The 12,598-nt window shown below is 43.7% G+C and overlaps 1 protein-coding gene across 2 annotated transcripts in view; it reads left to right on the plus strand.

Annotated features, from left to right (window-relative positions):
• Positions 1-12,598, plus strand: part of FBXO42 (F-box protein 42) — a 97,608-nt gene that overhangs the window by 78,852 nt on the left and 6,158 nt on the right. For both annotated transcript variants that reach the window (XM_019461511.2, XM_019461512.2), the window contains 4 exons: positions 8,929-9,082; positions 10,272-10,382; positions 11,785-11,881; positions 12,366-12,422. In XM_019461511.2, coding sequence (XP_019317056.1) covers positions 8,929-9,082; positions 10,272-10,382; positions 11,785-11,881; positions 12,366-12,422 — 419 coding nt within the window. The remainder of the gene's footprint in view (positions 1-8,928; positions 9,083-10,271; positions 10,383-11,784; positions 11,882-12,365; positions 12,423-12,598) is intronic.

Consider the following 12,598-nt stretch of genomic DNA (forward strand, 5'->3'; position numbering starts at 1 on the left):
ACCCAGAAAAGTGTTTGCCCTCAGCCCTGCTGAGTTTGCTGAGCCCTGCTGAGCCACTTCTTATCCCACCTCATGAGGAATCTATAACCATTTGGTTTCCAGGATTGGATTTAGTTCAACATTTTCATAAGAAACAGTTCCTGTCCTTTAGGATAGTATAATCTTATTGGGAGAGTCTAAATGGATAATTTCAACACAATGTGCTAAATTCTGGGATCGGGGTTCATACAGTACCCTTCCCCCTCCAGGAGGCTCTTTAGCCTAGTGTGGGAAGGGATGTGCTGGCAGAGGTCCCAAAGAAGGCCATGCCTGTGCAGAAGAATTTAGTACCGTGTTCTTTGTGAGTAACTGAAGTGTCTATTTTAGACTGAGTTTAAATAGCATACTTGACTAGAACCAAGTTCTGGAAAGCAGCATAGGGATTCTGTAGAGACTTTCCCAAAGAGCAACTTTGTGTTTGTTTCCTACTTTGTTTCTGTCAAATAAGCTCCATATACTTGTATCTTCTGAGGGCATCTCTGTAAATGCAAAGACTTCTTGTAGTTACTATTGGCCACATTGATGGTAAATTGGAAATGTTTTCATTATCGGGGAGAGACTGATTGCGTTCCAGACAGAACCCCTGTGGTCTTTCCTGGAGAACATTTTGAACAGTTAGTCTTCTAGGTGTTTACAGCCCAAGATGGACTTCACACTCAGGGATTGTAAAATGTTCTTCTCAGTTTTCCTTTTGTCTCTCCATTCCTCAAATAATAAAACCGTGAAACATGGCTTTTCTTGTTTCCATGACAGAGTATTACCTATAAAACCAACAGTTGAGAGATATAAGCAGTTAAATTATCACTCCAGTAGTTTTTCTTTAAGGAATTTCTCCCCTCCTAAGTTATCAATGCCAGCCTGTCCTCTCCTGCCCTCTAGGTTTTCTAATTCAGATGCTAATATGGTGTTGTGGGAAATGCCTCTCCAAATTATTCTTTTCCTGACCTCTGAACTCTTGCTATCAAGGTCAGTTACTTCACACACTGCCATAATGACAGCTCTATCAAGCCAAAGGCTTGGTCGGCTTCCCAAGACCCAGCTTGGATTCTGTCAGCAAAATGCATCTCCCCTACCCACTATGCACACACCAGCTCAAGGCTCCTGGCTGCCACAGAGAAGAAGTAGCCACACGAGAGAGACTGAGCCATACGGTTGTTGGTCAGTCTGGTCTGTCTGGTCTTGCTTTGCCCTTGAGGCCAGTTCCATCCTGCAGATGGAGCTTCTCTGGAGCTACCCTGAGGAAGCGAGTGTTTGCGAAGAGCGGCTAGAATGGGGTGGGACCTCAGCAGTTACTCTTTAGCGTCCCCTTTGGCATCGTTACTGTAAAAGAATTTGAAGGCATCCTAGGGAAACCTGTTTGATTGCCAGGCAGGAACCAGTTCGGAGTGGCTCAGTCAGGTAAGCGTCTGACGCTTTCTTGGTTCAGGCTTCGGTCATGATCTCGTGGTTCGCGAGTTCGAGCCCTGATTCCGGCTCTGTGCTTACAGCGCAGAACCTACTTGGGATTCTTTGTCTCTCTCCCTCTCTCTGTCCCTCCCTTGCGCATGCATGTGCTTGCTTGCTCTCTCTGGGAAATAAATAAACATTTTCTAAAAATCTGCAGAACAAAACATTATATTTTTGGAAGAGAGCGCAGGGGAGGGGCAGAGAGAATCCCAAGCAGGCTCTGCACTGTCAGCACAGAGCCCAGCACGGGGCATGATTTCATGTTCATGGGAGTGAGCCATGTGTAGGGTTCTGCCCTGAGCATGGAGCCTGTTTAGGATTCTCTCTCCCTCTGCCCCTCTCCCCCATTTGTGCGCACACGCGTGCACATGTGTGCTCTGTGTCTCAAATAAAAAATAATAATTAAATAATTTAAAAAAGAACCACATGGTACAACATTCTGGAATTCCATGAGCAAAGTAAAGATTTTGCCTAGTACTTCTCTTCTGGATTTATCAGTATGCTCATGAATCCCGTGGTTAAATTTTTCATGCTCGTAGTTGTTTTCAGACTTCACCTCCCGGAAGTCCCTAATTCCTAGTCTTAAATCTTCTGTTTTCAGAGTCATGGAGAACTATTAGCAGCTCACCTCTGTCGCTATGAGTAAGTCTTAAAGTGATTTGCCTGAAAGCCAGTAGACAGAACGTGGTTTTTTTCCTTTTCTTTATTTTCCAAAGTGTAACTTCAGTGACATAGAGACGAGAACGACTAGAGAATATTTGTATACTGAAAATGTGAGTGTTCTTTTCAGCACCCCCATGAGCAAAGCATTTGTCAAGGAAAGCCCACCTTGGACCCTTGTCCTTACTCTGTTCACCATAATGAAGGGTTCCATATAGTCATATACTGAGTATGCTTAGAAAAAATTCTGCATATAGTCCACGGTAATGTCATTTTGGAGCACTATTTAAAGGCTCACTCAACGATGGTTTAACTCTACAACACGGTTCTCTAAGTCTGGTCCCCAAACACGAGCATCACCTGGAAGCTTTGTTAGAAATGTAAGTTCTAGGCCCCCACCCCATACCCGCCAAACGGGAAGCGCGGAGTGAGGCCCACAGTCTGCATTGTAGCAAGTCCTCCACCTATTAGCAGAAGCTGGAGTTTGAGAACTAACGTTCCAGGGGAATGGTGGCTGTTGTTTAGACCATTGTAATAACATCCCAATAATACTAACAAAGACTGATCATGGTATAGAGATGTCGAAATAACTTTCTAGTCATGCATGAAATATAGGCATCCCTAACTAAAACCAGTCCTTGTTTTGTCTTGTACCCGCAGTAGAGCCGCTCTTCTAGCCCTTGGTTCTGTGCGAGTAGAAACTCCAGTTGTGGGAAAGTGGCAAAGAAACCAAACCAGAATTTGGAATTGCTTCACCATTTTACCATCTTTGCAAAAGTAAACAAGAATGCCTTGTAATTCTACCACTGTCTTCCGCACGTGAGATTTCCTGACTTCATAGGAACCTTGGGAAACATCTGAACTAATGAGCGATTTTAGGGAATATTAGTTCTGTGTGTAGGGTGCCTCTCCGATTATCCAGTTTCTCACAGCTGCCTTTCTGGCTCGTGCCTCGTTCAGAGATGTGCTCCACTGATCATGTCTGCTGTGTGATTAGGAGGCCTTTGGTGTGTGTGGGGAATGAAGCCTACGAGGCTGACCGTCGGCTCTGGGGGAGCAGGCCCAGGTAACATGTCCCTCCAAGTTTGCCGGTGGGCACATTTGGTCCCGTGGTGCTCGATGAGAACCTGCATGGGAGTGACACCCTTTCTTCCTCTACTTTCGTGATACACCGATTTTAGAGTCTGTCTGGAGGCTCAGTAGCCTCATTATGTTGAAGGTAGGCCAAGAAACGTCCTAATGAGTATAAAACTTTCATGTATAAGTTTTCTTGAGGGCAGGGGATTTATTTCATCATATGTCCCCATGATGATGATGGGCCTTTTAACTGTGGAGGGTCTGCAAGTGTCAGAGTACCTCATACCAGACCGGATTCCCAGTGAATCAGTCTGTGGTGTGGTAGGCAGGTGTGTGTTAATAAAAATTTATTGGGACGCCTGGGTGGCTCAGTTAGTTCAGCATCTGACTTCGGCTCAGGTCATGATCTCACAGCTCATGAGTTTGAGCCCTTCATCGGGCTCTGTGCTGACAGCATGGAGCCTGCTTGGGATTCTCTCTTCCTGTCTCTCTGCCCCTCCCTGGCTCACATTCTCTCCCTCCCTCCCTCCCCCGCCTCAAAAATAAATGAACATAAAAAAAATAAATAAATAAACAAAATTAGGGACTTTTTAGAGAGGCTTCACACTGTTGATTTTTTTTTTTTTTATATATTTTTTTAACGTTTATTTTATTTTTGAGACAGAGAGAGACAGAGCATGAACGGGGGAGGGGCAGAGAGAGAGGGAGACACAGAATCGGAAGCAGGCTCCAGGCTCTGAGCCATCAGCCCAGAGCCCGACGCGGGGCTCGAACTCACAGACCGCGAGATCATGACCTGAGCTGAAGTCAGACGCTTAACCGACTGAGCCACCCAGGCGCCCCCACACTGTTGATTTTTAAGTAACAAGAATTTGGGTCGCCTGGGTGGCTCAGTCGGTTGAGCGTCCGACTTTGGCTCAGGTCATGTTCTCACAGCTCGTGAGTTCAAGCCCTGCGTCGGGCTCTGTGCTGACAGCTCAGAGCCTGGAGCCTGCTTCGGATTCTGTGACTCCTTCTCTCTCTGCCCCTCTGCCTCTCACACTCTGTCTCTCTCTGTCCCTCTCTCAAAAATAAATAAACATTAAAAAAACAAAAAAAAAAAGTAAAGTAACAAGAGTTTAAAAGTATTCAATTTGCAACAAATGCAAACATTATATGCATAATTGGGGTCGCAGAAAATTTGATATACCAGTATCTTTGACCTCTCCTTGGTGAACAATTTTATATAGAGGTTGTATGTTGAATTCTCTGCCTGCCCTCCCCTGCTGCTTCATTTGTTTTCTTATGGTAATTTTTTCCCACTTCCAAATTTAGGTGGAGGAACACAGTTAATTAACTTTAAGTGTGACCCTACTTTAGTTGGCTCAAAATGTTAAGATGCTGAAATTAAAGTGTGTATTTGTGACGTGAAACAGGCCTTGGAAATACTGGATAAGGGAGTTCTCCCACTCCTTGGGATAGGAAGTAGAGGGAAGGATTTTGGCTTTCGAAAAGGTCAAGATATTTGTGTGAAATCATTTTGGAAAGTCCTTACCTAAGATAATCCATAAGGATTGAGTTGTCATTGTCACCGGCCCCAGTTTACCTTTCCTTCAGTTTACCTTTCCTTGGAAAGTCCCGAGGACAAATAAAGGGTCCTGTAATAGAGGCAGGGTGTGACCCAGAGCCTTGTGGAGAAAAAGAGGTCCTAAGAATAGCCTTCTGTTCAATTTACTAACCTCTCATCGACTCTGTCTCTGTGGCCTACCTAATTAATTAAGACTTAGGAAAGTGCTTTTTCAGCTTTGAAACACTCCCACCTTTTGCGGCATCTGACTTGTTTATGGCATCTACTCAGAAGGAATGTCTCCGTATGCATGAAGAGCAGTTTAATACAATGGCTAAGAATGAGTTTTAAATCCAGACTAAACGGATCAGAATCCTGGCTTCACCACTTATTAGTTCTATGACCTTGGGTAAACTATTTATATGAGCTGTGCCTCTGTATTCTCATCTGTAAAATGGGAATAAAACTAGGAGTTTGGGGGAAGAATTAAATTAGCTTATACATGCAAAGCACTTAGGTGCCTAGCATATGATACATGCTTAATAAATATTAGTCATTATCATTAGTTGTAATTGCAATTTCTCTTAACCATCAAGTCACCTGGGGCACCTGGGTGGCTCAGTCACTTAAGCCTCTGACTCTTGATTTCCGCTCAGGTCGTGGTCTCATTCATAATGGGTCCGCTGACAGCCTGCTTGGGATTCTCTTTCTCTCTCTGTCCTTCCTGCTTGATCTCTCGCTCTCTCCTGTGTGCGTGTGTTTTCTCAAAATAAATAAATAAACTTTTTTAAAAAGTAGGGAAAAGTCAAGTTACCCATCCATTCCTACCATCCCCATAGCCCCTAAAACATGGACACGCTGTCACTTGGTGCTTTCAGTTTCTGCCTAATAGAGCATGGGCGTTGATTGTTCTAAGACAAATAAAGAGCCACCGAATTTTGTTTAAGGTTTATTTATTTTTGAGAGAGTGTGAGCAGGGGAGGTACAGAAAGAGAGGGGGACAGAGGAGCTGAAGCTGGCTCCGTGCTGACAGCAGAGAACCTGATGCAGGGCTCAGACTCACACATCGTTAGATCATGACCTGAGCCACCCTGGTGCCCCCAGAGCCGCATGATTTTTAATTACCACATACTGCTTTTTTATATGGATGTTTCTTGGTCTACTTTAACACTTCAAATGAGCATCCTTGTATCTATTTCTTTTTTCATTTTGCCCAGCTATCATTAGATTAATCCTTAGAAATGGAATTACTGATTGAAGTATATGCTTTCAATACTGATTGAAAGTATACGCACTTAAAATTTTTTGATATAAATTTGATACAAATGTTCAACTAAAAGTTCTGTTTGGGGGCGCCTGGCTGGCTCAGTCAGTTGAGCATCCGACTCTTGATTTCAGCTCAGGTCATGATCCCAGGGTTGTGGGATCAAGCCCTGTGTTGGACTCCTTGCTGGCCGTGGTGCCTGCTTGAGATTCTCTCTCCTTCTCTCCCTCTCCCCTGCTTTCTCTCTCTCAAGAAATAAAATAAATTCTGTTCGGTGGTTTCCGTGTCTTTTAACTTAATTAATTTTTTTAAAGTAAGCTCTAGGCCCAACACAGGACTTCACCTTGCAACCCTGAGATCAGTAGTCCACGTGCTCTTCCGATGGAGCCAGCCAGGTGCCCCTGATTGTTTCCATGTCTTGCTGTTTGGGGAACCCTGGGTCTGCTGCCTCATTGTATTCTTTTAAGCTTTTATTTAATTTCCGGTTAGTTAACATACAGTGTAGTATTGGTTTCAGGACTAGAACCCAGTGATTCATCACTTACATAGAACACCCAGTGCTCATCCCAACAGGTGCCTTCCTTAATACCCATCACCCATTTAGCCCATTCCCCCCAGCAACCCTCAGTTCTCTGTATTTGACTCTCTTAAGGTTTGCCTCTTTCTCTGTTTTTATCTTATTTTTCCTTCCCTTCCTCTGTGTTCATCTGCTGTGTTTCTTAAATTCCGCATATGAGTGAAATCATATGATACTTGCTTTCTCTGACTTATTTCGCTTAGCAAATAATACACTCTGGTTCCATCCACGTTGTTGCAAATGGCAAGATTTCATTCATTTTGATCACCAGGTACTATTTGATCATTTGATCACCAGGTACTATTCTAGTGTGTGGGTGGGTGTGGGTGTGTGTGTGTGTACACACACACACACACACCCACACCCACCCACACACACACACCCATATCTTCTTTATTTGTCATTCTCTTACTGACTTATTTTGCTTAGCATAATACTCTCTAGCTCCATCCATTTCATTGCAAACGGTGCTGCTTTACTTTATACACTTGATTTTAAAAGCCAGGATTTCCAGTATTTCAAATCCAAACCCAGATTTTAGTCTGGTAGGTTTTTTAAGCTTTTCCCAACTTTTTCATAGTATTTACGAGTTCCAAGGTAAGGGTAAGAACTTGAAGCTTTGTTTGATATTTCACAAATTAAATAATTTGGGGATAATACTAACATTTTAACTAGACCATTGTATTAGTTAGGTTTTCTCGTTGGTCTAGGAGGCTTCCTCCCGGGAAGGCAAAAAGTTTACCCCAGAAATCGCAAGACTCTGTGAAGGACGATAGCCCCCTTAGTCATGATACCTGGGGGGTAGGAGGGTAGCAAGAGCCAACTCTTGCAATACCTCAGCCAGTATGACCTCAGTCAGTGCTGCCGATTGACAGGAGAATCATTCCTAGAGAGGACTCATTTCTGTGGTCAGATCCTGTCTGGATTGGTGTCTGTTCTATTAGAAAAGTATTCAGAATAGCTGATGCCACATCGTACTCTGAGATGCCCACTCCATATTCGAGAATCGGTACCTTCTCATCCCATGGTAAGTTACTCTTAAGTTGGATCCCAAGAAGACCATCACTTACTCCGCTTTTTCAACCTTGAGACTTTGTCATCAACACCGTGTCCCCAAAAACCCTTTGCTGAAGGGGAAGGCACCTCTGTCTCCCGGAATGGGAGCACCTCCGCTGCCGTGAGGTTAATACACTGTTGGGATTCCTTCTGCTGATGATTTTTGTCTTTTTTAAGGGACCCTGCAGCTTTAACATTTTTTTTCTCTTGAATATTAGTATTGACTGACACCTGGGTACATATGTACATATTTACGTATGTATTGAGACAAATTTCTTTGGTCTTAAGCAAACTAAAGCAAACCTACTCTGGCATGCAGAGTAAGAGGTTGGGAGAACTAGCAGTTGTTACATAAATGCAGAAAGGGCTCTGAAAAATCATGCTCCTGTGTGACATTTGTTATCCGTAAGGTTTTCTAGCATAAGCCACATTTCTGTTGTTCCAAAATTTGGTCAGCAAAGCTCACAGATCCAGCCCGGAGGGCCTTCATGGCCACTCTTGGTACCGCGGCCTACATCTTCACTGCAGTGTCTTCACACTGCGCCTGAAATTTCGCCCCCATTTGTGCTAGCGAAGCCCACAGTTAGAGGCCTAGAGGCCACTATGCTAACAAATGAGAACTGCGTGCCTCCCTTTTTACCTATGTTGGGTAACAGCAGTTATTTTATTTTTTAAGTTGCATCCAGGAACTAGCCTGTACATATACTCCTTGATCTGTTGTTTTCTTTCCTTTGTTATGTCTATTAAGCTTATTAAAGGGATGGGCAGGAGAGTCAACATTTATTGAGCACCTACTAGGTGCCAGGCGCTGTGCTGTGTGCTTCAGATGTATTACTTAATACTCAAAACAGCCTTATGAGATAGGTACTCTCATCCCTCATTTCAGGTAAGCAAACTAAGTAACTTTCCTCTAATTCAGGTTTCTCTGTTTTCATTATAAAAGACGTATAAATTGATAGTGATATTGTAATAGTCGATGTAGCCATTGGTGGTAGCTACACTTGTGTTGAACTTAGCATAGTGTATAAACTTGTGGAATCACTATGTTGTAACATTGTGTGTCAACTATACTAAAAAAAAAATGTATAAATTGGTGATGGTTTTCTGTCAGACCTGCAAACCAGTTTTGTCTCCGCCTTTCCCTTATGTTTTATGGTATAGGTTCCCCTTTTGTGACTCTTCCAGGGAATGGTCATATATAGACAACCTCCCTACAGCTTGTGAGACCCTGAATCCTGACGATGGTGTTATTGACTTTCCTAGGGTCCTATCCTTCCCCTAAAGCTGGGGCAACTCTGGTCGTGTACAAGGACCTGCTGGTGCTGTTTGGTGGCTGGACGCGGCCAAGCCCTTATCCCCTACACCAACCAGAGAGATTCTTTGATGAAATACATACTTACTCACCCTCTAAAAACTGGTAAGCCACAAAGATAAGATTCTTCCAATCTGGAATAAAAGATTTTAGATAAATGGATTCCTGGGGTGCCTGGGTGGCTCCGTCAGTTAAGCGTCTGACTCTTGATTTCGGCTCAGGTCACGATCTTGCCATCCTGACATCAAGCTCCTCCTTGGGCTCCACTCTGGGTTCCTCACTGGGCATGGAGCCTGCTTAGGATTCTCTTTCTCCTTCTGCCCCTCCGCTGCTTGTGCTCACTCTCTCTCTCTCTCAAAATAAATTAAAAAAAAATATATATATATATATATATATACACATATGCATATTTATATATACATACATATATGAATAAATGAATCTTTTCTGTGACCAGGAATCTCTTTGAGAATTTGGTAAAAGCTATGGACTCTTTTCCAGGAAAAAAAAATTACATATGCATAGATTTTGCTGACAGTTTCAGAGAGTGTACAGGACCCCCTTAAAACCTAAAGCTAAGGGGTGTCTGGCTGACTCAGTCGGTAGAGCACGCGACTCTTGATCTCCAGGTCGTGAGTTCAGGCTGGTAGAGCTTGGGTGTAGAGCTTACGTTTTTAAAAGATTGTTGTTGTTAAGTTTAGAGAAAAAGGTTAAAATTGTTTTCAAAGAAAAAGAAACTAAAGCTACGAACCTTTATTCCCAAGAGAAAAAGTGGAAGAGATTTTATCCTCTTCCTAGAGAAATGAATGTGCCAGTTGGAGAATAGTTCTGGCTGCTAATTCCCCAGGTGTGCTGTGGATTCCGATGATTCATTGTTCCTTCCGTGTCCCCAAGACTGACTCCTGACTCTTTTTCCTTTGTTCTTGGAACAGACTCGTAAGTACAGGGCTCTCTCAGTAGTTGCAGCTGATCGGGACTGTAGAGGGAAGTAGAGGTGATGCTCCTTTCGCACACGAGCCTGGAGCGGCGAAGAGCCGTGGTGGCTTCCCTGGTCCTCTCTCCACTCTACCTCCAAGCCATACACACTGAGAACTTGAAAGTGAATATGGCTTTAGCAGGTTTATAAGAAGGGCATAAATACCTTCCGCCATCCTCCATTTATTATCCTACCAGTATCTCTACTGAAGGTGATAGAATCGTCGCGTCAAGTGGATACCGACTTACTGCTGCCACCTGAAACACGTACGACCAGGTGGTGCTGACTTCTTGGCTTCTTTCTGTCTTTTTATATTAGGTGGAACTGCATCGTGACAACCCATGGGCCACCTCCCATGGCTGGCCACTCCTCCTGTGTGATAGATGATAAAATGATTGTCTTTGGTGGCTCCTTAGGATCCCGGCAAATGTAAGTATATTTGGCTTGCTGACTATCAACCTGAAGGTAAATACTCCTGGGAATAACAGGTCAGAAGAGTGAACTAGTCAGGTTAGTATTCCTGAGCATGGTTCTAATTAATCCAACCACGGGTTGCTTCCTAGCATTCCAGTTGTTGATCCCCTCATCATAGAGCAATACATTGGAAACCTTCCTCCATAAAGTCAGAGCTGTGTAGGATCTTTTTATTTGGGATGTGGTTCATTCAGTGGGATCAAATTCTGCGATAGCCTCCACCTTGTCTGTTTCTACCTGTGCTTACGGAAGGCTGCTGTCCGAGAAGCACAGGGTGCTTTTACCTGCTCTCCTTTGTGAGCCAGCCTGTGCCCTTTTGGGCTTTAGAGGAGAGAGCTAGACTGACAGGACAGGTGAAAACGGTTCCTTCTCCAGATAGGATGGGTTGGGGGGGGTGGGTAGGAGCAAGAAATCTATCAGGTCTGATACACCCACTGTCCTCATCATCTCTGGCCATGACTCGGCAGCTCAGGCCAACGTCAAGCAGTGGTCATTTTCCCTGTGCTCTGAAAGGCAGGTTGATGGGCTGTCAGCAGTAAAACCATTCCAGACCCAACCCTGTTCCCTGTCGGGCAGCGTACCCCACATCTTCCTGTTTTAAAACAGTTGAGACACCGTGAGCTGCCCTTCAGCTGAGACGCTTTAGGGCTTTACGGTATTAGAGTTCTTATTCCGTGTTCCTCTATGTGAATAAACGACCTTAGCGAGATGACTGTAAAATAGAGACTGCCTTCCAGGAGTCTGTCCTTGCCGTACTGGTCCCTTGGGGGTTGGAGATGCCAGTTTGTCCTCGATAAAACTGCAAATCTCATTAGCCGTGGTGAAATTAATTTGTATAGCCAGAATTGACAAATCTTTATCTCCTAGACAATGATAGAGCTACTTTTTGCATCAGTTTTTTTCTCTTCCTTGTGGCTTTTGCTTTTGAAAGACTGTATCTTGACCAGTAGCTGTTGCCAATTAAACTTCCAACGAAAATTCGTTCTTACTTTAGATACTAGTATGTCGCTGTAGGTTTGACTCAAAAGAGGACTTACGGGTCAGTGGGAAGAACAAAGGTTTGAAGTTCTTGAGGTGGGTTCCAGGGAAAGAAGGGGAAGAAAAAAATAATTTAAGATGGCATCAGCATGGCACTTTGCTAGGCATCTTTATAAATGTGACTTCAAGGGGCACCTGGCCGGCTCAGTTGGTAGAGCATGCAACTTTTGATCTCAGGGTTGTGAGCTCAGGCCCCATGTTCAGCATGGAGCCTACTTAAAAATAATAATAAATAAAATACCAATGTAACTTCATTTATATCAGCTCTGGGGTCCCTGGTGGCTCCTGACTCCTTCATTCTCCTGTCCTTATCTTATAGGAGCAACGATGTCTGGGTCCTTGACCTCGAGCAGTGGGCGTGGTCCAAGCCGAACATCTCCGGCCCCAGTCCTCATCCTCGAGGTGGCCAATCTCAGGTGCTCAGGAATTAAAATAACTATTCAGCAAACACTGTAGCATCTTCCTGTTAGGATGGGAAAGGGAGGAGGGAGTCAGGTAAGATGCCAACATGCATAAGCCAAAGAGACTTTGTCGTTCTTTTTTGCTGGTATTTATTTTTCAACTTCTAATGGGTTGTATTAATTTTTAGTGGCTTTATATTATGCCTCTCCCCAAAGCATTTACTTTGCTATTTCATTTCTCAAGAGAACCCTGCATTTTATGTGGTTGGTACGCTCATTTTAATGTTTGATCAACAAAGGATATATCCATTCAGGTGAATCATCAGTAATTTGCCCCCAGAGATCAGAATTGACATGGTTTGGGGAGACTGGAGAGCTTATGATGACTAGAATACTCTCATTTGGGATCTGGGTAGGCTGTTTTCATATACCACTGATGCATAGGAGGTCAGGTGCCTGTGTCTTTGTGGTTTTATTTTAAATGTCTTCCTCTCCCCAGATTGTCATAGATGATGCAACTATCTTAATCCTTGGAGGGTGTGGCGGTCCCAACGCTGTGAGTATTGCTGGTGTGGCATATTCCGATGCACACGTTGCTAAGTGTTCGAAACTGGTTTCCCTGTGTCGCCTTGTAAGCAGTTATAAGACCATTTCCACATTTGTATTTAGAGAATACGTTTTCACTTTGGGTATATATATAACCTTTGTATTTTCTGGCTGAGATCTGCTTTT

This window comes from Panthera pardus, unplaced genomic scaffold (genome assembly GCF_024362965.1).
Source record: "Panthera pardus isolate Hobbes unplaced genomic scaffold, ASM2436296v1 HiC_scaffold_11, whole genome shotgun sequence".
In the NCBI taxonomy this organism is placed as follows: Eukaryota; Metazoa; Chordata; class Mammalia; order Carnivora; family Felidae; genus Panthera; species Panthera pardus.